General features: G+C 41.9%; 6 protein-coding genes and 1 non-coding gene across 16 annotated transcripts; 5 read left to right on the top strand and 2 right to left on the bottom strand.

Moving 5' to 3' along the window:
• Positions 1 to 537: 537 nt before the first annotated feature.
• On the top strand, positions 538 to 2,167 carry LOC115666706 (uncharacterized). The gene is made up of 2 exons (XM_030588384.2): positions 538 to 1,237; positions 1,958 to 2,167. Coding segments are annotated over exons 1-2 (675 nt in total). The 5' UTR covers positions 538 to 563; the 3' UTR covers positions 1,959 to 2,167.
• A 602-nt stretch (positions 2,168 to 2,769) lies between these two features.
• Positions 2,770 to 5,162, bottom strand: LOC115668283 (uncharacterized). Its single transcript, XM_056319328.1, is given in 5 exon segments — positions 2,770 to 3,243; positions 3,727 to 3,825; positions 3,913 to 4,115; positions 4,118 to 4,559; positions 4,921 to 5,162. Coding segments are annotated over 5 exon segments (1,254 nt in total). The 5' UTR covers positions 5,071 to 5,162; the 3' UTR covers positions 2,770 to 2,883.
• A 3,288-nt stretch (positions 5,163 to 8,450) lies between these two features.
• Positions 8,451 to 13,389, top strand: LOC115691105 (putative pentatricopeptide repeat-containing protein At1g74580). 9 transcript variants are annotated; one of them, XM_056319215.1, is made up of 4 exons: positions 8,451 to 8,588; positions 9,537 to 10,112; positions 10,413 to 12,309; positions 12,942 to 13,389. In XM_056319215.1, the coding sequence occupies exons 2-3, from the start codon at positions 9,635 to 9,637 to the stop codon at positions 11,966 to 11,968; spliced, it is 2,034 nt and encodes a 677-aa protein (XP_056175190.1). In that variant the 5' UTR covers positions 8,451 to 8,588; positions 9,537 to 9,634; the 3' UTR covers positions 11,969 to 12,309; positions 12,942 to 13,389. The 9 variants fall into 9 exon arrangements, with proteins under 9 accessions (XP_056175190.1, XP_030473544.2, XP_056175187.1 ...); XM_030617684.2 differs by adding an exon at positions 12,437 to 12,546 and having other exon boundaries at positions 9,537 to 12,309; positions 13,028 to 13,389; XM_056319212.1 differs by adding an exon at positions 12,437 to 12,546 and having other exon boundaries at positions 9,537 to 12,309.
• A 76-nt stretch (positions 13,390 to 13,465) lies between these two features.
• LOC115691107 (pentatricopeptide repeat-containing protein At1g74600, chloroplastic) lies at positions 13,466 to 17,758 on the bottom strand. Of its 2 annotated transcripts, none has more exons than XM_056319206.1 (4): positions 14,510 to 17,758; positions 14,211 to 14,345; positions 14,040 to 14,124; positions 13,466 to 13,938 (listed from the first exon to the last, which is right to left on the bottom strand). In XM_056319206.1, the coding sequence occupies exon 1, from the start codon at positions 17,753 to 17,755 to the stop codon at positions 15,056 to 15,058; it is 2,700 nt and encodes an 899-aa protein (XP_056175181.1). In that variant the 5' UTR covers positions 17,756 to 17,758; the 3' UTR covers positions 13,466 to 13,938; positions 14,040 to 14,124; positions 14,211 to 14,345; positions 14,510 to 15,055. The 2 variants fall into 2 exon arrangements, with proteins under 2 accessions (XP_056175181.1, XP_056175182.1); XM_056319207.1 differs by having other exon boundaries at positions 15,055 to 17,758.
• Positions 17,759 to 17,878: 120 nt separating this feature from the next.
• On the top strand, positions 17,879 to 17,959 carry TRNAL-CAG (transfer RNA leucine (anticodon CAG)). Its single transcript has one exon. It is a non-coding gene; the product is annotated as a tRNA-Leu (tRNA).
• A 1,763-nt stretch (positions 17,960 to 19,722) lies between these two features.
• LOC115667285 (glutathione S-transferase U9-like) lies at positions 19,723 to 21,099 on the top strand. The gene is made up of 2 exons (XM_030588885.2): positions 19,723 to 20,084; positions 20,581 to 21,099. Exons 1-2 carry the CDS (start codon positions 19,761 to 19,763, stop codon positions 20,953 to 20,955), a joined length of 699 nt encoding a protein of 232 aa, XP_030444745.2. The 5' UTR covers positions 19,723 to 19,760; the 3' UTR covers positions 20,956 to 21,099.
• A 3,234-nt stretch (positions 21,100 to 24,333) lies between these two features.
• LOC115668981 (glutathione S-transferase U10-like) lies at positions 24,334 to 25,693 on the top strand. The gene is made up of 2 exons (XM_056319367.1): positions 24,334 to 24,688; positions 25,176 to 25,693. Exons 1-2 carry the CDS (start codon positions 24,374 to 24,376, stop codon positions 25,548 to 25,550), a joined length of 690 nt encoding a protein of 229 aa, XP_056175342.1. The 5' UTR covers positions 24,334 to 24,373; the 3' UTR covers positions 25,551 to 25,693.
• Positions 25,694 to 26,603: the final 910 nt, after the last annotated feature.

The following is a 26,603-nucleotide window of genomic DNA, read 5'->3' as shown; positions in this document are numbered from 1 at the left end:
TCTAGGTCGAAGTCCCAGCACCACAACGCCTTTGTGATTTGTGTTGTAGGCCCTACACATGAAATATTTATCTTTGTGGGAGCTTTTTGGTTTTTAGGGGATCGATGACTATCTAGGTCGGAGTCCCACCACCACAACGCCTCTGTAGTTTGTGTTGTAGGCCCACCAGTCGGTTTGCTTCGCGGTGCTGAATGACTTGCTGGATGGCTTCGAGGAAATAGAGTCCCTCCCTACTCACACGACGGAAGACTTTTCCACGACCAATGAAATTTTAAGAGGGCATAGTTGCCAGTTCACGGCCAATCCCGCCCCGACCAATGGAAACTCTAGTCGTAAGAGAGGGCATATATGTCAATTCAGAAGTTCTGAAATTGTAAGAAAGCGTATTGGCCAGTTCACGGCCAACCCGGTCCCCCAATGAAATTTTCCTCCCACCAACCGAATTGTCTCCTCGGGTACATCCCATAAAAAAAAAAATTTCCTCCTTTATATATATCTATAAATATATAACTTCACACAAAAGTACTCAGAGACCGAAGAATCATATAACCCAAAAATTCCAAATGAGAGCCCTCCAAGCCATCCCACCCCGCGTGGTTAATAATCCGTCTTCGCCATCTCCGGCACCGCCACTGTCCGGCAAATACAAGCTGATCGCCAGCCACTGTATCGCATATTCAGTACCCACTATTCTTGGCCTCCTCATGGTCATCTTCCTGGCAATACCCGCCATGATGCCACCGGAGTTCGGGCTCGACCCGGGCTCTTCCCTTTCGTCCCTCAACATCTCCACCTCCCACGTCTCCGCAAAGTGGAACATCGCTCTCTCTGTCAAGAATCCCAGTAAGCTCATTGCTGTCAAGTACACTCACATGAAGCTCCTCTTGAGTTTCAGCCAACTCGCTCTCTCTCGTTCCCCCCTCATTCCCACCTTCACTCAGGGCCCCGGCAAAGTGACCACAGTCCGAGCAGAGGCCCTGTCGACGATTGCTATCGTCAATGACTTGGGCGTGAAGGGCCTGGTGAGCATGTTGAAGGGCGGGGAGGTGACCATCGACGTGGTCGCGAAAGCCAAGCGGAGGCTGCACTTGGGTCCATGGTGGGTGGCCGTGTTGGACGTTTATTTTTCATGCATGGACGTGACCTTCACGGCTCCGACCGACAGCGAGAGTGGCAGCGATTGGATGATCCTCAGGGGCACCCTGAGCTGCACGCCGGACACCTTTACTATACTCTGGTAAGAAGAAAAATTAACGAAGTTCCTGTCCAGTTTTCTATTGCTATCGTCGTCGGAGTTTTTTTCTCTCCACTGAAGTTGATGAACAACATAAAATAAATGAGAACTTGTCGATGCTTAAGATCGTCACCTTCTCGGAGCCCGTCCACCTGGTTGGGTTGGCAATGATTGGTCCAGATGGTGCTACTTCCCTTTCGTACTGGTCAAGAACCACGCAGCCCCTGCGATCCGTGCTTGCGGCCTGGCATGGCCGGAGGAGGCATATGATGAGGACATGTACGGCGCCCAGATGGTGGTGACTTCACTGGACGTGTAGGCGGCGAGCTACGGCAAGGCGGTGAAGGTATGGCAAAGGTGGGGCCGCCATGTCGAACTCACCACAACAACCGCCACCGTCGCCTGCAAGTGAACTCCCATCAAAATGAGTTGCGATGAGGGTTGCATGCTTTCCCGGGGTAGAGATGGAATTCGAGTTGATGGCGTGCTTCTGGGGTATTTCGGTCGATGTCGGCTTTGGGAGCACGTGATTTATGATTATCATTGAGTGGTCCGAATAAATTTAGGGTTGTGTTATATAGCGAGTACTTAGTATATAAATGCTTAATTTTAATAATTTATTTGTGGCTTTCACATTAACAGTTTTTGTCCTAGCCTGTTTATTTGATTGATATGAACGATATTTGATTTTCACGGTCATGTGTTTTGGTGTGACTTTTTCAGATTCTCTGGACTCTGGCTTCTACAAATTTGAACATCAGTTCGAGGTTTCTCTCCTAGCCCATTACTTTGGCCAATACTTAAAAGTATAGAAGACTCTCGGTCTCATACGCTGCTGCTGGTTTAATGTCATACTTTTTTTGAGATATTGTATTTTCTGAATATTTGAATCTTCGGGTTACTTCCGAAGAAATAGTTTGCACTTTACATGTCTTTAATATCAAAGGTTTTATAAGTTTTTCCCCTTAACTTGGTTACGATCGTGCATTGACATTCAATCCCCAAGTTCGGTTGCAAAGTAGGCGACAGAGTCGGCCTCAAAAAATTGAGTGAATGGTTAAGCGTCTCGATTTGAATTCTTGCAAATTACGGTGTTTTCCGCTCAAAGTAATCTCAGGATTCATGGACATCACATTATGATAAAACCTTGCCCGATATAAATGGACATGACCTTTCATGTGCATTCATGGAGATTAATCAAGTAAAGAAAAATTTAATAAAGTGATGATGCTTAGATTAAGAAGACTCTGTGTTCCTCTTGAGGGATCTCGAGTTAGACAGCCTCACCATCCCCTCTCCATCTTTATGCAGAATGTAACCAAAAAGACGGAGCCCGTAACATTTCCCATATTTGGGCGATAACAAGCAGAAGATTACCGATGCATAATAGCCAACTTCTGAACATACTTCGCTTCCAAAGGAGCGGCTATTCTAGACTCACACCAATCCACTTAAACAAAATAACAATCATCTCGCCATTCCGGCCTCACAGAGGTAGTGAAAAAATGTGGGCTTGATGAAAAAAAGCCAGCGAATGATCTGCGGTATCTACAAAATGGTAGATGCCGTCGTATAAGAACGACGAGCTTTAAGGTTGTCTTACCAAAGATACAAGTACTAGCAGACCCCTATTATCTTGATGCTCCATGCTAGTTACATTCTAGATAACATTCGGCTCCATCTTCTATATGCACTCCCCGACTCACTGATGGCCCGTGCCAAGACTTTCCATTTGAGGTTATTTCCAGATGGTCATCAACAATGAAGTGTTTCAACTCGTTTCTCTCGTGTTGCACCCTCCCGGTGATTTCCAAGCATAATCCGCTCTTGAGACTCTTGTTCGGCACTTTACCCTTATCCGGCTTCTTCTTCAGGCCTGGATCTATAAAAATTGGTTGAACCCTAAGGGTTGGGTTTGGTTTTATTCTGTTCACTTCCCTCTTGTCCGGAGGCTTTAATATGCTGCTCCGTGATTCCATTTCTGAAACTTCATCTTCATTGAAGAGGACCTGCACCCATTCCACATCATGCTAGCTTAATTTAAAGATATGAAACTACTAAAAAGAAAAGAACACATTGAACATCCGTGAATGATACTATTAGCAGTTTAAAGAACATGTAGCAAGCTTTCACTCTGATCATTGCAAAGTAAAGATCATTGGTTTCACTTTCAGTAAGAACAGCTAATTTTCAGAGGACTTGAGATACGTTGCTAACCTTGCCATCAGAACTCAACATTCACCAATTCCAGATGCTAACCATAGAGATGAAAAGCCACAAAAATGTGACTGTCGCTCTAAATCCTAAAAAACAGAGTATGATAATCTTAAGGGCTCTTACAAAATGTTAGTGCTGCTATGGAACCGGAACGGAATAGCGTATGCACGGAACAATCGGACATTTTCACTACATTTGTTTTTGGAAAGTCGGTGAGATTAAAGTCGTGTGGAATTAGACAAACTCATTAAAATTCCTACAGAGAATGTACTCACCTTGCGACCAACCAAGTCAAAGGTCATGACCACTTTGCTTCGTTTGGCCCGCTCAGCTTCCTCGATCTCCTCTTTCTTCTTTATCAAGAGCTCCTTCTCCTGTGAGGATGAGAGAACATTTCAAAAAAGGCCTCAAGTAGGAAGCTAAATCTCTCAACTCATCAAGATTCCTAAAGATGAAAATACCTCCTTTGATAACCAGCTGTTGCCCTCAATTTCGTAATAGTCACTTTGGTCATCAATAACCGTTGTACGCGCCGCAGAGTTCCGATCGTAATCCACAAGTCTCTTGGCATAAGCTTCTGCTGCAGCTTCAGCCTCTGTGAGGACCGGTGCAGTTTGGTCGAGACCGGCATACTGGATTCCTTCCTTCAAAACAAGTGCACCGAAAAGTTACACGGCCCCTCTCCCTCCTGCTCGCAAACAATCTTGCCACAGGATAAGCAATTGCTCACCAACCTGTGCCTGCGGGCTTGGCACGAACAGGGTTTACCCTGCTGGAACACAACGGAACCTTTGGCTGCCTCAGCTAGCGACACGACCTTCCCAGATTTCTTTTTCCGAGAATTACTTTGATTCGCAGGTTTCGACTCATTGGTTCTGGTCACTGCCGACTTTTCTTGACTACTCGAGCCAGCAGCCTCTTTAGATGCTCTAGGTGGTTTCTTGGTACCGGAAGTGGAAACTTCAGCTGAGGGCGGCTTGACATAGGCATGTAATTTCGAGGACGAAACATCAGAAACCCTGCTGCTGCCGCTGCCGAGATTTGAATGGCCTCTTTGCCGCAGATATTCATCGATCACGCCTTTCCCCACTTCTTGCCCGATAATGTTCTGAGCAGAAATTTCAAAACACTAAGTCAAAACCAATCTACAGCCAAATTAAATTGTCTGCTCATAAGAAATTCATTCCCTTCGCTCGAAGAACAAATCATTCATAAACTAATCGTCAATCCACCGTAACATTACCCAATCTCTTCCTACAAACAAGACAAAAAAGAAGCCCGAGATTTCTGAAGAGGTTTCTCAGATGAAAAGTGAGATCTTTGAGTAGGACGATGCTCCATCTTCAATACCCATATGAAAATTCGATCAAGAAAATCAAAAAAGCGAGAAACCCAATTCACAGTAACACCGCACCATCGCGAGCAACCGAAGAAAGACGCGGAAGACACGAGAAAGACGGGAGATTTACGTCGAGGTACTCCTTGGCGTCGGAGGGCTGGGCGAGGTCGCAGTAGGAGACGAGACCCGAGATCACGTCCCTGTCCAAGTCCAGACCCGAGTCTGCTCGGTCGCAGAGATCCAGCAGCGCCTTCTCCAGCCATTGCCCAGGCGACTCCATTGCTCTCTGCAACCTCGAAGACGATCGGCGCGGGCTTCGCAGAAGAAGGTAAAAGCACCTTCCTTTTTCCCTTGGTTCTCGGTAGGGCAGCTCCGTACGACGTCGTTGGATGTAATTTTGTGAAAGTTTATCATAACTCATTATTGTCCATTCAGTTTCAATTTTAGTTAAGTTTGCACGAGCTTGATGTCCCGTAAAAAAGAAAATATTTTCTAAAAAGTTGATTATAGATAGCATGAGATTAGTGCATTGGAAAATATATTAAATTTTAGCTAGTTGCTTAACAAGATATGTTAGCAATACATAATGAAAATAACGTGGTATCATATACATTAGGGTATATATGTTAAAAGCATGTGAAAAAATTCGACATTAGGATCTAAAGGCGATGTTATCAAAATTTTTATCTTAATTGTGTAAAAAACGAGAAAAACATGCATACAAACTGTTGACACCTATTTTTGCCCATTTTGCCAAATCGGTACTTAATTTGTAAATGGGCCAAATTAATGCAAAAGAGAGATAAAATTTTAAAAAATTAAAAATTATTATAAAAAAAAAGTGGAGCCGGGCCAGTTCGACCCAGCCCGACCAGATTAGGCCCATTTTCATTTTCTTTCTTTTGTTTTCTTTTTCCAATTAGGCCCAAGTCCTCCTCTTCCATTCTTTTCTGGGCCCAACATTTATCCTTAACCCATCTTCCTTTTCAGCCCAGCCCCCTACTTTTCTTTCCCTCTTCCTCACACTTGTTCACGAAAGCGACAGAGAAGACAATAAGAAAAAGGGGGAAAAGAAGCAGAAAGGGGGGAGACGCGCAGCAGGGAGGAGGTCGTCGCGCGTCGTCGCGCGTCGAGGGGGCCAGAGATCAGGCGGCCAGTGGTCCCAAAAGGGGGGTCGCGATCCGGGATAAAAGGGAGCAAAGGGGGGAGTGATCGGAGAAAAACGGAGAGAGCAGAAAATGGAGGATTGAAGGGTTTTGGGGGATCATGGACTGAAGAGGACAGAACGGAGAGAGATCCAAGAGAGAGAGAGAGTTTGAGAAGAGAACAAGGTGGAAAAAGAGAGATCTTGAGGGCGAGAAGAGAGACCGAGAGCCTCGCCCACTCGCCGGAGGGCCGTCCGAGTCGCCGCTGAGCCTCCAGCCGTCGTACCTCGCCCCGGCCAGCCGTGAACCAGGTGGGTCTTCTTCGTCTTGCCCTGTTTTGGTCCCCCTCCCCTGCCTCTTGAGTGCCGGGCACACCGAGTCTATTCGGTGGTCGCCCGGCACCATAAGATGAGGAAAGTGTTTCTTTATCCAGGATGTGTTATTGAACGATTTCCATTAAAAAAAATAAAAACGTTCGAATCCCGCTGAAATCCACTTGGAAACCCTCAGTTTTAGGAAACCCTCAGTTTTAGGCGCATCCCACCTGTTCGATGAAATGACCGAATGAAAACCGAAACCAAAGTCACTGCGTCGACCCGTAAAAATCTTAGATTCACATTTGTTCGTCCTGGGGTTGATGTTTGGTGACTGATACTGTGTTGTTTTGTTCTTTGTTGTGGCATCTTTGTCGTGTATCCGAGTGAGCCATCGAGGAAACCTTCTCCGGAGACGCCATTCCCGTCGTTGGATGGACGCCTGCGGTTAGAGGCCACCTTAGTCAGTCTCTCTTTCATTGCCCCATCTTTGTTGTGTGTATGTGTGTCCATTGTATCGCTCGAAAGATTTTAGCCGATGAAAGATGTTCTAACCGGAAAATGAGTTTGAGTTTTGGGTCGCCGACGGGGAGGTGCGGTTCTTCTTTAAGTCGTCGATGTGGTCACCGGAGCGTCGGCCAGCGGTGACGGTGTAGGCCGGCGTCCGCAGTTAGCGCTGGCGGCCCGAGCCGACGGCCGGCGGTGGGTGATCACGGCGTGGTCGACTGAAGAAGAAGAAGACTCGGTGAAGAACAGTAAGAAACAAAGGGGAGAAGCATTCTGGGCAGAGAAGGTACGAAGGAGGGGATGAAGAAGAAAAAAAAATAGAAAAAGAAAAAGAAACAAAAAAAAAAGAGAAAAGAAAAGGAAACGAGAGAAAAAAGAAAAGAGAAAAAATATATATAATAAAAAATCAAAATTTGAAAACTCGGGCGGGTTGGTAACCCGGGTCAGGAGACCCGGTCCGGTTTTTTTTTATAAATATAAATATTCGAAAATTCAAAAAAATATTAAAAATTCCAAAAAAAATCGAAAATGTTTAAAAATCCCAAATTAATTAATTAATTAAATAAATTATTAAAAAATTCAGAAAAATTCAGAAAAATTCCAAAAAATTTAGAAAATTAGGAAATGTTCAGAAATCAGTTTTGGGCTTAATTTCACTAGATTTTAGGGTAAAAACTCAAAAAAAAAATGAATGAAAAATGAGAAAAAACCTTAAAAATTTTCCAAAAATCGGATAAGCCATCAGGGCTTTACTTTAGGGCTTTTGATTGCATTTTCTTTTTAGAGACGATGCTAGGTCGCTGGTTGTTTATTTTCTTCATGATTATCTGGTTGCGCATTTTTAATACATTGATTGTTATTTTCTGTTTTTAGAATGGTTAGGTGGAATCTTAGTTTTTTCGATAGGCCGTCCGGTACGTTAGTTTGCGAACATTCAAGTTTAGGTACCGAAAGGGCACTAGTTAGATCGCTAGTGTAATCAAGTCCCCGAATTTTGGAATCTCTGGTTTTCTCGTGTATCGAGACGACACTCCCGCGTCTCGATCAAGGTTTCTAGCCGACCCTTGATCATGGCTAGTGGTGACTCCAATCAATTGCGTAAATTAAAAAAATTCTCGTCGCGCGAGGTATGAGGCTTGGGAGTGCCTCGGTCTTTGGATTAATGAACCATTTGGTTTGTCTTTCGAACAAATCAATCGTTGTTCGTATCCATCGACAAATACCTCTTGCCCTAAACCCGATCTTTGGCGGGGGTAGGTCGCGACACAAACAAGAAAATATTCAATGGTTAGAGACTGTCACGTCAGTTGCTGACGTGGCATGTATGTTTTTTACTTTCCACTACTCACATTCGACACACATTCGACACACATTCATGTGACACATTTGGTAGCTAATGTGAAAGTAAATAAAAATCTAAACTTTTTCTTTTCTGTCTTTCCTTCACAATGTAACTAACTCTTTTTGGGGTATGATAATATCACTAATTTAAATATAATATTGTATAAAAACATTTCATCTTATAGCTATTTCGATAAATCAAAAAAATTTGATATTTTATTCGCGTGAATGTGATATGATATGGTCTTATTTTTTGTATATAACTAATAATTGACACGTTACATTATTAATTCATCAATGAAAAATGCGGAATGAGTAAGAAATTGAAATATTATTACATGAGCATAGCACATAACTCGTTTGAGTATTTTTCGTCACATCTTCACCTCTCTCTATATTCTGTCATTCTCGCTTGATCCCTCAACGCCACCTGCCATCCTTTCTCCATTTTCGCGTTGGTTTCGATCTTGTTGCTTCGATCGCTCAACTGGGTAAGAGACCTGCGTGATTGGTTCGTCCCTTCATTTGACAAAATGCTACTTCCGCGTTCGTCTGCATTTTTACAGTGCAAAATACGCGTGCTTGTTATGTGTTCGATGGAATTCCTAGTTGAAGTTGTGAGCTTGATGAGCAATACAGAGTGAGTTCTTTGGAAGCTTCGTTGAACTACCGAATGTTACAATCATAGGTTTATGTCGAAACATGGCTTAGCATGTTCGAGGAGAGCAGTCTAGTGTTCGGCAATGGGATACTGAGCAAACTATCCATGCCCATAACCCGTTTGACGGAATTCCAGTGTGAAATGTTGAGTAACTGAGTTTGTACGTGCAATTGTAGAGTAGATTCGATGATAGCATTGTTGGATTAGTGGATGTTGTAGGGGAGAACAAAATGAGTTTGGAATGGTGAAAATCCAACATTCTTCAACATCACTCTATTTCTGAAAACACAGCATCTTCTTTCACCGGTCTTCCCTCCACTGTCAATAGCAAACCCTAGCAATGCACCTCCCTTGGTGATGCAACTATCATCCGCTAGACTCAACTTTCTTGCAACCCTCACTGATTATCTCGAGTTGGGTGGCGCTTCCTTCCCTGCAGTACACGCAATTCTCCCGCAAATTTCTCTGTCTCGATTCACTTTCTTGTTTCACTAAGAAAGGAAGTCTATGCTTAGTTTCTTGGAAAGATTTTTTCTCATTGATAAAAGATGAACTGGAAAAGAGGGGAAACAAAGAAAAGACCTACGCACCTACTGTTGTAATTCTATTTATTGTGTGGAAAATTTCCAAAGTTGGTACATGATTCAAGAAAATGATCAATTGTGTATGTCAATTTTTCAAGGCATCGCTTTCTTGTTTCATCCTTTTTGCTGCCCCCTTTCCTCTATCCCAGCAATTGGTTGAACTCACGACTTCTGTGTCTTTCTCTCTTGTTCAGGGGATCACGGGGATGTATGTAAATGGAGCAGAAAAGAAGTTCACGGTAAATAATTGATGGATTTCGAGCTGTCTCGTTGTTAGACGGTCGGTCTTGGAATGCGTCGTGCTATACTTCCAAAACATGTGGCCGCGGTTGTTAGGTACCAAAAGGATCCTCTCAGAGCATTGGAGATGTTCAATTCAGTTAGAAAAGAAGATGGCTTCGAGCACACATTGTCGACTTACAAATGCATGATTGAAAAGCTCGGGTTTCATGGGGAGTTTAAGGCTATGGAGAATTTGCTGGCAGAGGTGAGATCAAACATCGATAGCGGTTTACTCGAAGGAATCTATATTGGGGCCTTGAGAAGTTATGGAAGGAAAGGCAAGATTCAGGAAGCCGTCAATGTGTTTGAGAGGATGGATTTCTACGGTTGCGAGCCGTCAGTCCAATCTTACAATGCTATCATGAATATACTTATTGAGAATAGTTACTTTAATCAAGCCCATAAAGTGTATCTGAGGATGAGGGATAAAGGGATTGCTCCAGATGTGTACACTTTCACAATCAGGATAAAGTCCTTTTGTCGGACAGGTAGGCCTCATGCTGCTCTAAGACTTCTCCGAAATATGACTTCTCAGGGTTGTGATCACAATGCTGTTGCGTATTGTACTGTCATTGGTGGGTTCTATGTAGAGAATTATCGATGTGAGGCATATGAATTGTTTCTTGAGATGCTTAGTTTAGATATTTATCCTGATATCACCATATTCAATAAGCTGATTCATATACTTTGCAAGAATGGGGACATCCAGGAGAGTGAAAAGCTTTTTGCCAATATCCTGAAGAGGGGATCAAGTCCAAATTTGTTCACATTCAATATTTTCATTCAAGGACTTTGCAGGAAAGGAGCTCTTGTTGAGGCTGTGAAGTTGCTGGAAAGTGTAACTACGGAGGGTTTAACTCCAGATGTTGTCACGTATAACACTTTAATTGGTGGCTTGTGTAAGAATTCTAGGGCTGTGGAAGCTGAAAGCTATGTGCGTAAAATGGTGAATTTTGGGCTTGAGCCAGACGACTATACATACAACACTATAATCAATGGATACTGCAAAGTTGGTCTCACAGAAAATGCAGATAAAATTCTTAATGAGGCCGTTTTCAAGGGATTTGTGCCTGATCAGTTCACATATTGTTCTCTCATCAGTGGGTTCTGCCAAGATGGTGATGTCAGGCGTGCTATGGATTTATTTAATGAGGTATCAAGAAGAGGAGTGAAATCTAATGTTGTTCTCTACAATACAGTGATCAGAGGCTTGTCCCAGAATGGGCTTATAATGGAAGCCTTGGAATTAATGACTGAGATGTCGGAAAATGGTTGTTCCCCCGACATATGGACATACAATCTTGTTATTAATGGACTTTGCAAGATGGGCTGCGTATCTGATGCTTATGGCCTGATGGATGATGCTATAACCAGAGGCTACATTCCTGACATTTTTACTTTCAATACATTGGTTGATGGCTTTTGTAAGCAATTGAAGTTGAATAGTGCAATTGAGATTATGGAGAGAATGTGCAGTCATGGTGTTTTTCCCGATGTGATCACATATAACTCTTTGTTGAATGGCCTATGCAAGGCTTCAAAGTTTGAACATGTGATGGAAACGTTCGACACAATGATAGTGAAACAGTGCATCCCTAACATCATTACTTACAATATACTCATTGAGAGCTTATGCAAGACTCACAAAGTAAAGGAAGCTTTGGATTTGCTCGATAAGATGGAAATAAAGGGGATTGCACCAGATATTGTAAGTTTTGGCACACTGATTAATGGTCTTTGTGATCATGGGGAGCTGGATGAAGCCTACAACTTTTTCAGGAAAGTGGAGGAGCATTATAAGGTTTCTCATACGACAGCAACATACAATATAATGATCCATGCTTTTCTGAGAAAACTAAAAATTGAACTGGCAGGAAAGCTTTTACATGAGATGAGTGTCAAAGGTTGCCTTCCCGATAGTTACACATATCTTGTGATGATTGATGGATTCTCTAAAGCAGGGGATGTTGACTCTGGATATAACCTTCTACTCGAAAAAATTGAGAAGGGTTTTATTCCAACGCTTGCTACATTTGGACGCGTAATAAATTGCCTTTGTGTGAAGCATAGGGTTCATGAGGCTGTTGGGATCATTCACCTTATGGTTCAAAAGGGAATTGTTCCTGAGGTAGTGAACGCTATTTTTGAGGCTGACAAAAAGGAGGTGGCCGCGCCTAAGATTGTTGTGGAAGACTTGTTGAAGAAAAGCCATATAACTTATTATACTTATGAACTTCTCCATGAGGGTGTTAGGGATAAAAAGATGCTAAAGAAGATGCCTCCTAGTAGATTCTTACGTGACCCAAAGAAGATGTCCTCGTCTGTTGATACATCGATATCTTGAAAGGATGGAACAGTCATACATTTTGCATGATTTTAGTTCCAAACCTTGCAATGCTTCAATTACTATTGCCATATAAGAAAAGGTCTACTGGTATATTGACAAAGAAGACATATTACAGGATTGTACGAGGATGTGGTGACAACTGAATATTATGTCGAACTACATGAGCACGCATGTATAGATCCATAGCTCTATCATAGGCTGCTCTTTCCTTTGTCGACAGAATTCCAACATGTCAGCAAGCACCTTCACTGAGAGTCCTGTGTATATAGCTTCGCTTGGGCCAAGATCATCTTCAATATACTATTGAGGCTCAACTCTTTGTTGCCATGGAAGCTAGGGTAAGGCATTTAGCTACCTCTTGGTAATTTACATTCTCATTTCTAGTGGAATAAAGAAAAAAAGTACATTTTTGTAGATTTTCTAGTGCTCCATATAAAACTCACTCTTCCCCCCTCTCTGGGTCAGAATTCCCTATATATCAGAAATCTTCGCTACATGGAATCTTGCCCATATGGTTTCTTCAGGCTGAGTTCACCAGATATTGAGATTGAACTCATTTGTGCGCTCAAACTCTGGTAAGGCGCTATGCTAATTCTCGGTAATTTACATCCTCATTTCTCTTTGTAAAAAGAAAAAGTGGGACAATTTCATTTTTACATATCTTAGTGCTGTGTATTTTGTTCACTCCGTATAACGTGTAAAATCTTTTTATTCTCTAAGAATCAACCACATCTATGCCCAGATAATCTTGTCAAACATTATAAATTTCTACAAAGTTGCTTAGAGAAATATGGCAATGTACCCTCGCCTTTGACAGTTTTCAATTTTTTCTTGGACGAGAGCCTTTGAAGTTTATAGCTACTATTGTTGATTGGGCTCGAGTGATTTGGACTAGTGATGCAGTTAGTTTTTACATACAGAGCTAGACAAACTCAAACTCACATCTTAAGACTCGTCTGTTTAATTCCAGATTGATGAGGTTGCAGCATATTTCAAGGTTGGTTTACGTGGAAAATGAATCGCAATTGATGCCTGTACAAATTTACTTATAAGCAGGCCAGTCAATGGAGAAGGATGAACCAGTGAGGATTAAGCTTATTAAAATGAGAACGTGACCTCAACTCCACTGACTAGTCATTCAAGGCTATGTGAAGCATAAGAACGAGAACCTTGTGCCGGTGGTCATCTGGAAGTGAAATCTGTTTCATAAGAACTGTGATTTGATTGACAGAATTATTTACATGCCTGAGAAGGAGATGTTGGATAGTCATCATATTTGGTTCAGCACTATTCATATTTGTTTCCTAGAGGTACTTGTAATGCTGTATAATTTGCATTTACCAATCACATTTTCCTTTTCAAACGACTGTCCGTCCTATCTTATTTTTAGCAATGACAAGGTACGTAATATTAGTTTACCGTCTGAGTTTTGTAGTCTTCTCTGAGTCGCACAAAACTGTACAAGACATGAATTTGTGTTTCATCACACACAAGTGGAAAGAAAACCTTTTCAGTGGATTCCCGTGAATGCTAAATGTCTGTTTCAACAGATCTGTAATGTTCTATCCTTACAAAGCAAATCAACATGATGCGCCACATGTAAGAACATTCCCATCTCTGATCTTAGTTGTGGCATTCTGACTATGACCTGGTCAGCCACTACTATCTTCTCCTTTATAAAGCGATCTATATTAGAACAAAGAGACACTTTTCTGAAATTGGGAAACAGTTCCGTGTCATGGCAGTTGATTCGTGCCCAAAACTTGAAGGCCAATCATTACTATGTAGGCTGATAGATAAAGGGCTGAATGCTTTGGATCATCCGCAAGCACATGGTCAACAAATCTACTTTCCTGCTTTTGCATGTGTGATTTCTCCGTTGGATACTCTGAAACCCCTATCCAGTTGATTAAGTCCAATTGACAATCATATGGTCTATCATCACTGAATTTGCCCATGGCCCAAACCTGCCAAAGATGGAGCTAGGTCAGCCTTTAGACTTATTTCATTGTTTCTCCAGTTCTGACCATTTATGCGAGAGATTGAGAAAGAAAATGAGAGAGCTCACTTGATTTTTTATGGGAGAAGAACATCCAATGTGATCATGTCGGTAAGTTTGACGTCCTGCCTCGATCAAAGACAGGCAGGATCTTCTGGGAAAGTATACTAAGATCAAAACATGAACAGCTACGAAAGCGACGGAAAAATTATCACTGGGAAGACCAAATTCATTCTTTACCTTTTCATTTTCCGTGCTTCTTTCGGGAAGGCAACACGCTGCACTGTTCCGAGGTTCTGCAAGTGACACCGTGATTTGATAATGCCTGAATTGAGCATCTAAAATCCAGCATCATTGCATGGTTCCGTTAGACCACTGTGATAATATGAACAAAAATGCATGGTCAAGATGAGCATAAAGAGCAAAGAATCACTAAGCTATCAAGTATTTAAGGTAATCCAGCCTTGGCATCTTAAACAATCCTATGAAGCAAAAGCCGGCAAAGAGGGCGCTGGCAAAAATGAAGTGATAACTCATACAGAGAAGCTGGCTGCATGCCAACTCCAAGCCCTACTTCCTACTATAAGAAGTCAATAATAGAGACCATGGTTGAATACAAGAGAGCGATTGAAGAACATGGCTCCTTTGATCGCGTTAATCGCACTAGCTGACTCCCATTGCGTAAACTACTGTGTTCGTCTAAAGGAATGGTCAAACATGCTCAAAATGCAGTGCTGGTAAGCTCAACTTAAGTACTTAGACAGCGGGATGCTAACCCACGAGGTTATCCCATTAAATTGGGAACAACAAAGTTGATATAGAAGATACAGTTGTTTAACTATCTGTCTGTTCTCAGGATTGCCAGCCTGAGAAGTTCAAGGAATGGGCTATGTTATGTAGCATCCAGAATCCGGATCGTCTTCTTGACACACGTATAGGCAATGGAAGCAAACAAATATTTGACTAGTTTGCCTCCTCAATTTATATTCTATCGAGTAAAATCCTCGATCACCACCTGAAAGCAGCACAAATAGTTGCACAAGATCTGCCCATCCACCCAATCAAAGTCTCAAAGTATTTCTACCTCAAACAACACTCCAACCAGGTTCCTTCTTTGCTTTAGCTCCTTTCATCGAACTTCTAATGTTCATGACTTCTTCCCACTGGCCCATGTCAGCGTAGATGTTTGACAAAGAAATATAAGCTCCAGCATCAGATGGCCCGCACTCGGTGATCTTTTTTGCTGCTAGTTTTCCGAGCTCAATGTCACCATGTACTTTACAAGCAGCAAGCAGTGTCTCCCAAACCAAAGCATTAGGTTCAACTGGCATGTTGCTGATGAACCTTTCAGCCTCTTTAAGTCTCCCTGAGCGACCAAGAAGATCGACCATACAGGCATAGTGGCGGTAGTTAGGCTTGATGCCATAATCCTTAACCATCGAATCAAAATGGAAATAACCTTCTTCAACCAAACCACTGTGGCTACAAGCCGAGAGAATCCCAACAAAAGTCACTGGATCAGGTCGCATCTTCTTTCTCTTCATAAGCTCAAAGAGCCTCAAGGCCTCCTCACCTATTCCATGTCTGGCATAACTCATGATCATTGTTGTCCAACCTATCAAATCAGGTGACTCAATCTGATCAAATGCTTTAACACAATCATTGATGCCTCCAAATTTGGAGTACATTGCCACTAGTGAACTACCAACAGCCACATTGGAGTCCAATCCTACTTTCATTGCGTAAGATTGTAGCTGTGTTCCTATGTCTGATCTGTTTGTGAGAGTAACAGCCTGAACAACAGATGATATACTGAAGGAGTCAATGGCAAAATTAGCCTTGAGCATCTTGTGAAACATCAACAATGCCTCCTCAATGTACCCATTCTGGGCATACCCTGAAATCATTGACGAACATGCAACATCATCCCACAAGGGTAGTAAGTCAAGTAGCCTTCTTGCCAATTTCAGATATCCGCATTTGGAGTACATCATAACAAGAGCACCACCAACTGTGATCTCTTCACCAAATCCTAATCGGATAACTTTGGCATGAACTTCCTTGCCTTTGTGTACTGAGTTTAGTGAACAGATTGCAGTTAAAATTGCAACAAAGGTCGATTGATCAGGACTATTCCCCTCAAGCAGCATATTTCTGAATAGTCGAACTGCTTCATCTGGATGATTATTATTAGCAAAACCAGCAATCATAGATGTCCAGGAGACATTGTCTTTTTCACAAATTTGCCCAAAAATTTCATATGATTCTCCCAAACTATGACATTTAGAATACATTGTAAAAAGTGAACTAGCAACCGAGACATCAAAGACCAAGCCACTTTTAATAACATGAGAGTGGACCTGTCTCCCCAAGCTTAATGTGTTTACAACACTTAAGAGACTGGAAGTACAGTACTTATCTGGTCTCAAACCTTCCTGTAACATTCTCATGAACAATTCTACAGCCTTTTCAGCATCATTAGCCTGTGCATGCAGAGATATCACAACTGCATGACTATGGGGATTTCTCCCTCTTTCCATTTCTACAAATATTAATTCAGATGAGTCAACAGCTCCAACTTTGGAATACGTATTGATTAAGGAAGCCCCCACTGCTGGGTCCAAGTCAAATCCACATTTAATGATCAAGGCATGGAATTGTGCGGCAGTTTTAGTTGATCCTGGTCTGCCACAAGCACTAAGTAAACTAGTAATAGTAAAGGTGTTTATTTCCTCCCCCAAACTTCTCATTTCTTTGAACAGTTGGACTGCAGAGATAGAATCATCCAGCTGCACAAAACCTGAAATCATGGCAGTCCAAGAAACAACGTTGCGGAAGCGCATCCGAGTAAATATCTTCATAGCTCCTTCCATATCTCCGCATTTGGCATATAAATCAGAAAGCGAAGTACTTACGTACACATCATAACTTCCACACTTAATGATCCATCCTTGGATCACCTTTCCAGTCTCAAGGTCTTCAAGCATTGCACAGGCCGTAAGAACACAAGGAAAAGTGAAACTATTTGGCAGAAAAGTGCCATGACGACATAATTGCCGGAAAAGATCCAAAGCAATCCGGTTCTCTCCATTCCTAACTGCCCCCGCGATTATAGCATTCCAACAAACCACATTCTCACACAACACATCATGAAAAACCCTCAAAGCATCATCAAACTTATAATTCTTCGCAAGCAAATCAATCATCCCAGCTCGAACATAACCGTTTGCGCGAAAACCTTTCCTCAGTGCCAGAGAATAGACTTGCATACCATTCAGTGGAGCCTGCATCCTGGTACAGGCCGAGATAACACTTCCATACGTTATCTCATCCGCCTCAAAACCCGACTTATGCATCCTGCAAAATTGCTTCCACGACTCCAAGAACAAAAATTCCTTATTACAACCTGAAATGAGAACGTTCCAAGAAACAACACGCCGTTGAGGACCTGTATCAAACAGCTTGAGTGCATATCCCGTGGCATCGCATTTCCGGTAGCAATCCATCAAAGAATCCGAAATGCCCACTTGGGATTGCAAAAGACGTCTTTTGAGCAACTGGGCATGCAAGACTTTCGTGTTTGCCGCGGTGCACTGCCCAGACTTGGCATAATCATTGAAGAGGACAAGAAGGGGGTCAACCGGAGCGGCAGCCGGTTCGGGTTCTTCATCGAAGAAGATCGATGGAGGGTCAATGACGGCCAAGGAGTGCTTGAGGTTTATAGCAGACGATGATGATGATGATGAAACTCTCTCGTGGATGTTGCGAAGGAAGAGAGGTTTCATTTGGGTTCAGAGAGAACAAACGGCTCAGTTCGATGAAATTAACGGGATGAAGATGCGCGGGACGACAATATATATATATATATATATATATATTCATTTTATCGAATAAATCCAACACGACATGTCAAGATGGCCGAGTTGGTCTAAGGCGCCAGTTTCAGGTACTGGTCCGAAAGGGCATGGGTTCGAATCCCATTCTTGACAATCTCTCTTTTTATTTTTAATTTTTCTATGAATATAGAATCTAATGGTTCCGATGACACAAGAAATTGATAAAATCCATCATACAGTTGTTAACAATTGATTCGAATGTTATATGAATATTTGTTTGGAACGATGGTTGCTTCGGATTTTTTTTTCCAAGTAAATTTAAGGGAAAATAACATAAATGGTCTCTGAACTTAAGTCAAATGTGCAATGTGGTCCTTAAACTTTCAATTTGCTCAATGTGGTCCTCAAACTTTAGCCTAATGTGCAACATGATTCATAAACTTTTAATTTGTTCAATGTGGTCCGTAAACTTTTGGTACATGTTCAAACTAGTCTTTGGATTATATAAAGATGCTAAATGTTGTCCTTCTATTAATTTAAGTTCAGAAACAATATTAAATATTTTCATATAGTTCAGGGATTAGTTTTAACATATACAAAAAATTCAAGGATCAGATTCAATAAATTGAAAATTCAGGGATCACATTGCACATTGGGCTAAAATTCAAGGATCATTTGTGTCATTATTCCTAAATTTATTTAGTGAAAAAGAAGAAAATGAATTACCTGAAATTTGTACTAATTCTATTCATTCTACAATAGTTTCTTTAATTAGATTTCTAATTGTAGATTTATTGATGACCGTTTAGCCTAGACTAATGGATACGATAAGGAAGGAATCTTGTTTACCACAGAAGATGTGGATTAGTACCAAAACATTCCGCTGAGAAGTCAAATAAAATTAGTCGCCATGTACATGCTTTAAGAATTTTCACGTTCGTGCTAAAAATTGGAAGATACTTGCGATTCGGGATAAAAATGACACTGAGCTATATAAAAATATATAGGTGAGTAGGGGTTAGCATGGTCCAGGTGGATGGTTCTTAACATGAAGTCGGGAACCACTCACTAAGGATTGATTTCCAAAAATTGGAACCGGAAATCATCTGTTGGTTCCATGGACCCACCCGTCCCACTAGCAAATGGAGATGACCGAGAGCGAGAGAGTGAGACGATGAATGACCAGAGTCAAGGCCGTGAGTTGATGGGAGTTGAGAGTCGAGCTTCAAATTAGAGAATTTATGATTTTCATTTTCCTTAAAATGTTTTCTTTTTTTTTTGTTGAAATTTTTCTTAAAAATTATATATATTACCGGTCCGGTTCGGATGAGCGGCTCCACGCCTAGAACCGGGAACTGGACCTGTACTCACCGGTTATAATAAATTAGAACCGGCAACCAGACCGATCCCGACGAGAACTGCCGGTTCCAGGTAGGGCCGGTCCGATTCCGGGCGGTTTCCGGTTCCTTTGTACACCCCTATGGGTGAGGTGAAAATAAGTTCAATTTAGTAACAATGAGCAAATTGATAAACTTTGAGGACCAAAGTGCAATTCTGCTCTTCATTTTCAAACCATGCTGACGCCCGAGACGAGGTTTCGCGGTTTCTTGAGAAACAAGAACGATCTTGGTCAACGATCTGACATTTTTTTCTCCTTACTTTCTTTTCCATTTTCAAATGGTTAGGTGATGAACACATTAATTTGAATTCCAGAGCAGATCATTTTCTTTAATATGTATTCGGTCCATTTCTTGCAGAGAATGCCTCCTACTTGCTCCTCAAGCTGTAATAATAGCCGCGGTTCTTGTCAAACAATCCAAAGACGCTTTCGATTCGAGTTGAGTTGAACAACGCGTCGCATATTTAAGCACTAAACCCATGAATCTCCATGTCCAATCTGAAACTCAGAGAGAGAGAGAGAGAGAGAGAGAGAGAGAGAGAGAGAGAGAGAGAGATGGCAGGAGAAGAAAACCAAGTGGTTCTTTATGGAATGCGGGTTAGTCTGTTTAGCGCGAGGGTAGAGCTAGCCCTGAAAGTGAAAGGGATCGAGTATGAGTTCGTGGAAGAAGATTTGATGAACAAGAGCGAAGCCCTCTTGCGGTACAATCCTGTTCACAAGAAAATCCCTGTTCTTGTTCACAACGGCGTGCCCTTCGCGGAGTCGTTGGTCATTATCGAGTACGTCGACGAGACTTGGAAGGAGGGTCCTCGGCTCTTGCCCCAAGATCCCTATGAAAGAGCCAAAGTTCGCTTCTGGGCCGGCTATCTCCACCAGCAGGTCAGTGCAAATTTTCCTGCAAAATGTTTGATGAAATTTCTCGACGTGTACATGATCATTTATTGCATTACTCCATCGTCACGGGACAAGCAGATCATGCCTTTTGGTTCACAGCTTTACATGATTTACCATGTTGTTTATCTATCGGTGTGTGCGAGTGTCCGTAGTGATGATCTTGACTTGCAAATTTATTGAGTATGCATGGGATTAATTAAAAGACAAGGAGTAGGAAATGAGGAAGAATGTGTGTCCGCACGACCGGGGGAGCTGTATATTACAGCGACGAATGACGATAACAATGACACTGACAACAGTTGCAACAACCTACTGTTGTCTTTAATTGCTATTTCCTTGAGATAGGTAGGCTGCTGCCTGATTGTTATTCACTGAGCATGAGAAATGGAAAGATGTTTCTTTAGCAAAATTGACCGATCTAAAAAAAGTAGGATCAAACTAGCGTTCAAGCAATTTGATCGTTGGAAGTTGTTAACTGCAGTTGTTTGAGGCTGTCGCCTCTGTGATCAAAACTGATGGAGAAGCGCAAGAGAGAGCTGTCAAGGAAGTGCACGAGAAACTGAAGGTGTTGGAAGAGGGCATCAAGGGCAGTTACCCCGGGGGGTCCCCATTTATCAATGGCGACAACATGGGACTCCTAGACATTGTTGTCTGTTCAATATTGGGTCCTCATAAAGCTCAGGAAGATGCCCTCGGTGTAAAATTTCTGGATCCGGAGAAGCATCCAAGGGTGACCTCTTGGGTGAAAGCTCTAACGGAGTTGCCATTGGTGAAAGAGGCAATGCCTCCTCATGAGAAGCTGGTGGGCATTCTTCAGCTCTTCAGGGCTAGGGCTCTTGAATCTGCAGCAGTTTGATGCTTATAAGGGTCTCCTTGATAATAAAGGTCGGAACTTCGTCTGTCACACTCACATGTTATATTTGATTGCACTTCTGTGTAATCTGAATGTATTTGCGGAATAAGCTATTACCCAGTAAAGTTTACTTCAAATGTTTCAATACTTCTCAGTCTCTCTATCAATTCTGTTACTGCAATAACACTGAACAAGCCATTCGTTTCATCCTACTGCTGCTATATTATGTTGCTATCGACTATTGATACTACTAGCTGCATAGAAAACTGACAGCACGCAACCTGCAACATCGCTGAACACGATGAAAGGATCTAACTTTGTGAGAAGATCATCACATGCTTTTGCCGATAACCTCCTTCTGCGGTGTAAATCCCTACATTTCTGATAACCATGTTTGGTTGTCAACTCTAACAAAAGATTTACTTTTTTTCCCTCTTTGCATGATATGGTCCGTCACCGTGAACAGATTTCTGCTTGAAATTAGCTGAACTGGACTGATTGAAGTCAATTAAGATCATGTACTATTGGATGGCTGATCTTTGCATTGCCAGGGATGTTTTCAATGTGAATCGCCCAATAACTTTCTTTCCAAGCTAGTCCGGTGGAAATGCTCTAGGGACGAGACATATTCTTAGGATAGCGAGATTTGTTCTTATGGGAAAAAGAATGGAATCTGTAATTTGAATACCATGAATGATGATCGTGGGCTCTCCATTTGGTCGATTTGACAGTTAATATGCCGTGCTGTTTCCTAGAAATGGTAAAATCACACATTTACGTTGTTATATCATTGATTCAACCACCATGGTACATCAGCACATTGATATGCTTGATATACAGCTCAGTTATATCTCACATCATGACCCAAATATGATTGTAACTGTGTAAAATCATGACCTCGCGACTGTTGCTTTAGCTAAATGGAACCTTGCTATGTCTATGACGTGTTCAAAAATGCCATTTCGTTTGACTGCATCCACCATGGACACTTGAGATGGATGCTTTTGCAGCTTAATGATCCCCCATTGGAAGGTTCAACACAGAAAGAAATTGAAAGGAAGTGACTTCGTTACTATGAACAGAGAAGAGATTCAGAGAAGGATCTGATTTTATGTTCGTCAACCGAGAAATCGATGAAACAGTCTCAGCGCATATTTGAGGAGGAGGAGGTGATTCGCTGCAGGTTTCTTCTTTGAATTGTACAGAACATTTGTATTTGAACAGCAATTTGAAAAGAAAAGGCAAGTTTGCTTGAAAAGAAGCAGAAGACAAGAAAGACTACCATACTTGCCTATAGGCTATAGCATGTCCAGTTAATTAGTTTGTAAGTTAAACAGGGACCTCTTTAAGCATGATATCCCATGGAAGGGATGAATTGCCGTCGCTCTCTCTGTTTTTGTTGTTTTTTTTTTTTTTTAGTAAGGTAAGTAGTATATTAACTTTTCTAAACGCAATTTACAAGGAAAGAGATCGAACACAAAAACCTCGAACCTGAGGAGACAAAAGAGGTGTCCCGATAGATTAAAGGTGTGTCGACTCAACAAAGCAACAATAGTGCACCAAAAGGCAAGGACAAGAGATGCGTCCAACCGGGGAAGGATCGAAAAGACCTACAAGGAGATCTCTCAAAGTTGGTCAAAAATGGAAGTGGAGAGACCCCAGTTTGCTTGGATTCTTCTATTGCGGGGGGAGTCTTGAACATGCTTGAAGGTAGCGCCCCTATCCCTTATCACCTTAGTGAGGTGGTTGTGTATGGCCGGTACAAAGAGTGACCGGTTTCTGAAGAGAATATGATTCCGCTCAGTCCATATGGTATAGCACAAAGCAGCAAAGGAGAAACGAGCTAATCTTTGGTGGAAATTATCTCCATCTATATATTTGGTTGCCCACAAAAGGTTGTCTTGCCAAGAAGAATTCCTCCAGAGGAGGTCGCAATTATGAGCCCAGAAATGCAAGAGAGCCCGTGACCGAGTACGCAAAAAAAGAGGTGGTCCACCGAGTCCGGTCTACAACGACAAAAAGCGCAGACACCTTCGAGATTCTTCGGTAAGAAAGTAAAAGCACTTGCGTTGGCAATCTATTAAGGGCCATCAACCACAACAAGAATCCATGCCGGGGAGATATAAAACCGTCCCAAATGAAGGAGTGCCAGTACATGATCTGCCCTCTTTTTCTAATCATTCCCCATGCCGAGGCAACAGAAAATCTACCTGATTGATGTCCTTGCCACAGAAATTTATCCCCAATGTCCCCCACAAGGGTGGGAGAACCTCATTCCAGGAGTAAAACGTACACAGTACCAAAGAGTCCTGCCAAACCGAGGAAAGAAGTCTTTTACCGAGGCATTGCGAAGGGATGCCGGACCGAAATATTTCCCTATCGCGAAACAACTTGTAGAGAGGGCCTCTAGGATGCCAGCAATTGTTTTGTTTCTTATCAAGGACCATAGAAAAAACCTGTTAATTCATGAACCGAGAATCCAATGTTTCGACGACACGAGAAATTGATAAATCCATCATACAATTACTTATGATTGATTGAAAAATAATTTACGTATATTTACTGGGAATGGTGGTTACTCCGGTTTTATTCCCAAGTAAGTTATTTTAGTGAAAATGGAGAAAATGAATTACATGAAATTTGTGCTAGTTCTATTCATTCTAGATTAGTTTTTCTTAGATCTTTCATTGTAGATCAATCGATAGTTATTTGGCCTAGACTAATGACATAGATCCAGGGGAAATCACGTCGCATGTTGAAAATATCCGTAACTAGGGCAAAGAAGGTGTGGATAAGTACAAATAGTTATTTCCGTCGAAAAGTTCAACTCAAAATCATTCGCCTTGTGCGTACTTCAAGAAATTTTAAATCCGTGCTGAAAATTATACGACGATTAGCAATTTGGGATAAAATTGACGCAAGCTATACAAAAATAGGTGAAGTGAAAATAAAGTTAATAACAAGGGGCGAATTGATGAACTTGAGGACCGAAGTGTAATTTCTCCTCTTCATTTTCAGACAATCCTTGCGCTCGAGACGAGGTTTCGCAGTTTCTTGAGAAACAAGAACGATCTTGGTCAACGAGGGAAGAAAGAAGGATCTCATCTCCTGACATTTTGTCTCCTTGCTCTTTTCCATTTTTTAATGGGGAGGTGATGAACACATTGAGTTGAATTCCAGAGCAGATCATTTTCTTTAATATGTATACCGTCCATTTATTGCATAGGATAATACCTACCGCTTGCTCTCGTCAGAAAGCTTTTAGTAATGGCGATGGTTCTTGTCAAACAAGCCAAAGATGCTTGGACTCCACGTTAAATTGAACAACGCGTCGTATATTTAAGCACTAAACCCATGGATCCTCCACGTCCAAGCTGAAACTCAGAGATAGAAACACCCAGAGAGAGAGAGAGAGAGAGAGATGGCAGGCAGAGTGGTTCTTCATGGAACTGGGGCTAGTCCGTACAGCAAGGGGGTGGAGCTAGCTCTGAAAGTGAAAGGGGTCGAGTATGAGTTCGCGGAAGAAAACTTGACGAACAAGAGTGAAGCGCTCTTGCGGTACAATCCTGTTCACAAGAAAGTCCCTGTTCTTGTTCACGACGGCGTGCCCATCGCCGAGTCGCTGGTCATTATCGAGTACATCGACGAGACTTGGAAGGAGGGTCCTCGGCTCTTGCCCCAAGATCCCTATGAAAGAGCCAAAGTTCGCTTCTGGGCTGGCTTTCTCCGCCAGCAGGTCATATTTTCCTGCAAAAAAAATTGATGAAATTTCTCAACGTGTACATGATCATTTCTTGCATTACTCCATCGTCACAGGACAAATGAATTATGCCTTTTGGTTCACAGCTTTACATGATTTGCCATCTTGTTTATCAATCAGTATGTGCACTTGTTCGTAGTGATGATCTTGACTTGCAAATATATTGAGCATACTAGTGAGTAATTAAGAGACATAAAGTAATAAATGAGGACGAGTTCTCTTTTTCCCCAATAAAATCTCGATAACATGTGTCCGTGCGACCAAGGGAGCTTTATATTACAGCGATGATAACATGACACTGACAACAGCTGCATCAAACTGCTGTTGTCTTTAATTGCTATTACCTTGAGATGGGTAGCTGCTGCCTAATTGAGCGTGCGAACTAGAAAGATTTTCTCTTTGCAAAATAGAACAATCAAACTAGAGTTCAAACAAGTTTATGATTGGAAGTTGTTAACTGCAGTTCTATGTGGCCATGGCCTCTGTGATCAAAACTGATGGAGAAGCGCAAGAGAGAGCTGTCAAGGAAGTGCACGAGCAACTGAAGGTGTTGGAAGAGGGCATCAAGGGCAGTTATCCCAGGGGGTCCCCATTTATCAACGGCGACAACATGGGACTCCTAGACATTATTGTCTTGCCGATATTGGGTGCTCATAAAGTTCTGGAAGAAGTCCTCGGTGCGAAATTTCTGGACCCAGAGAAGTATCCAAGGGTGACCTCCTGGGTGAAAGCTCTAACTGAGTTGCCATTGGTGAAAGAGGCAACGCTTCCTCATGAGAAGCTGGTTGGCCTTCTTCAGTTCTTGAGGGCTAGGGCTCTTGAGTCTGCAGCAGCTTAATGCTTCTAAGGGTCTCCTTGATAATAATGGTGGGAACTTCGTCAGTCACATTCGCATGTCATGTTTGATTGCACTTCGATGTAATCCGAATGTATTTGCGAATAAGCTATTGCCCAATAAAGTTTACTTCAAATGTTTCCCTACATCTGTCTCTTTTTCAATTATTGTATTGCGATAATACTGAACTTGCTATCTGTTCCATCCTACTGTGCTATATTATGTAGCTACTAATTATTGATACTACTAGCTGTATAGAAATCTGGCTGCCTGCAACTTGGAACTTCGCTGAACAGAACGAAGGATCTAACTTTGAACAATATAGTTCATTGCTGGGAAAAGATTTCTGCTTGAAGTCAGCTGAACCGGACTGATTGAGGCAGTTTAGATCATGCCTATTGGATGGCTGATCTTTGTATTACTAGGGATATTTTCAATGTGAATTGCCCAAAAACATTCTTTCCAAGCTAGTCTTGTCAGATGTGTTCTCGCGCGCGCGCACATGTAGATATGCTCTTATGCCTAGGTGGAATTGCTCTAGGGACAAGACATCTCCCTAGGCTAGCCAGATCTGTTCTCATTGGAAAGAGAATGAAATCTATAATTTGAAGACCTTGAATGATAATCCATGGGCCTCTCCATCAGGTCGATTGACAATAAATCTGCCATGTTTCCTAGAAATGGTGAAATAACTCATTTGCATTGTAATATTATTAATTCAATCATCATGGTACATCTTAACATCGATATATTTGATATACAACTCTTGGTTATTTCACATTGTCTTGACTAAAAATTTTGATTGTAACTATGTAACATCTAGGCCTTGTGCCCGATGCTTTAGCTAAATGGAGCCTCGCTAATGTCTATGATGGGTTCCAAAGTGCCATTTCGTTTGACTGCATCCAATACGGACACTAGAGATGGATGCTTTTGCAGCTTAATGATTCCCCATTGGAAGGTTCAACAAAGGAAAAAGGAAATGAAAGGAAGTGACTTTGTTATTATGAGCAAAGAAGAGATTCCGTGAAGGATCTAGTTTTATGTTCGTCAACC

The sequence above is a fragment of the Syzygium oleosum genome, unplaced genomic scaffold (genome assembly GCF_021117445.2).
Source record: "Syzygium oleosum isolate NSW1041296 unplaced genomic scaffold, Sole_v2.1 Sole_v2.17, whole genome shotgun sequence".
Classification (NCBI taxonomy): domain Eukaryota; kingdom Viridiplantae; phylum Streptophyta; class Magnoliopsida; order Myrtales; family Myrtaceae; genus Syzygium; species Syzygium oleosum.
This window is presented reverse-complemented; position numbering and strand designations above follow the sequence as displayed.

Bases quoted from the DNA above. Each gene is read 5' to 3' on its own strand.
- LOC115691105 (XM_056319208.1), top strand. From the start codon at position 9,635: ATGCGTCGTGCTATACTTCCAAAACATGTGGCCGCGGTTGTTAGGTAC.
- LOC115667285 (XM_030588885.2), top strand. From the start codon at position 19,761: ATGGCAGGAGAAGAAAACCAAGTGGTTCTTTATGGAATGCGGGTTAGT. The intron at 20,085-20,580 runs GTCAGTGCAAAT...TGTTAACTGCAG, and splicing joins CCGGCTATCTCCACCAGCAG to TTGTTTGAGGCTGTCGCCTC.
- LOC115668981 (XM_056319367.1), top strand. From the start codon at position 24,374: ATGGCAGGCAGAGTGGTTCTTCATGGAACTGGGGCTAGTCCGTACAGC. The intron at 24,689-25,175 runs GTCATATTTTCC...TGTTAACTGCAG, and splicing joins CTGGCTTTCTCCGCCAGCAG to TTCTATGTGGCCATGGCCTC.
- LOC115691107 (XM_056319206.1), bottom strand. From the start codon at position 17,755: ATGAAACCTCTCTTCCTTCGCAACATCCACGAGAGAGTTTCATCATCA.
- LOC115666706 (XM_030588384.2), top strand. From the start codon at position 564: ATGAGAGCCCTCCAAGCCATCCCACCCCGCGTGGTTAATAATCCGTCT.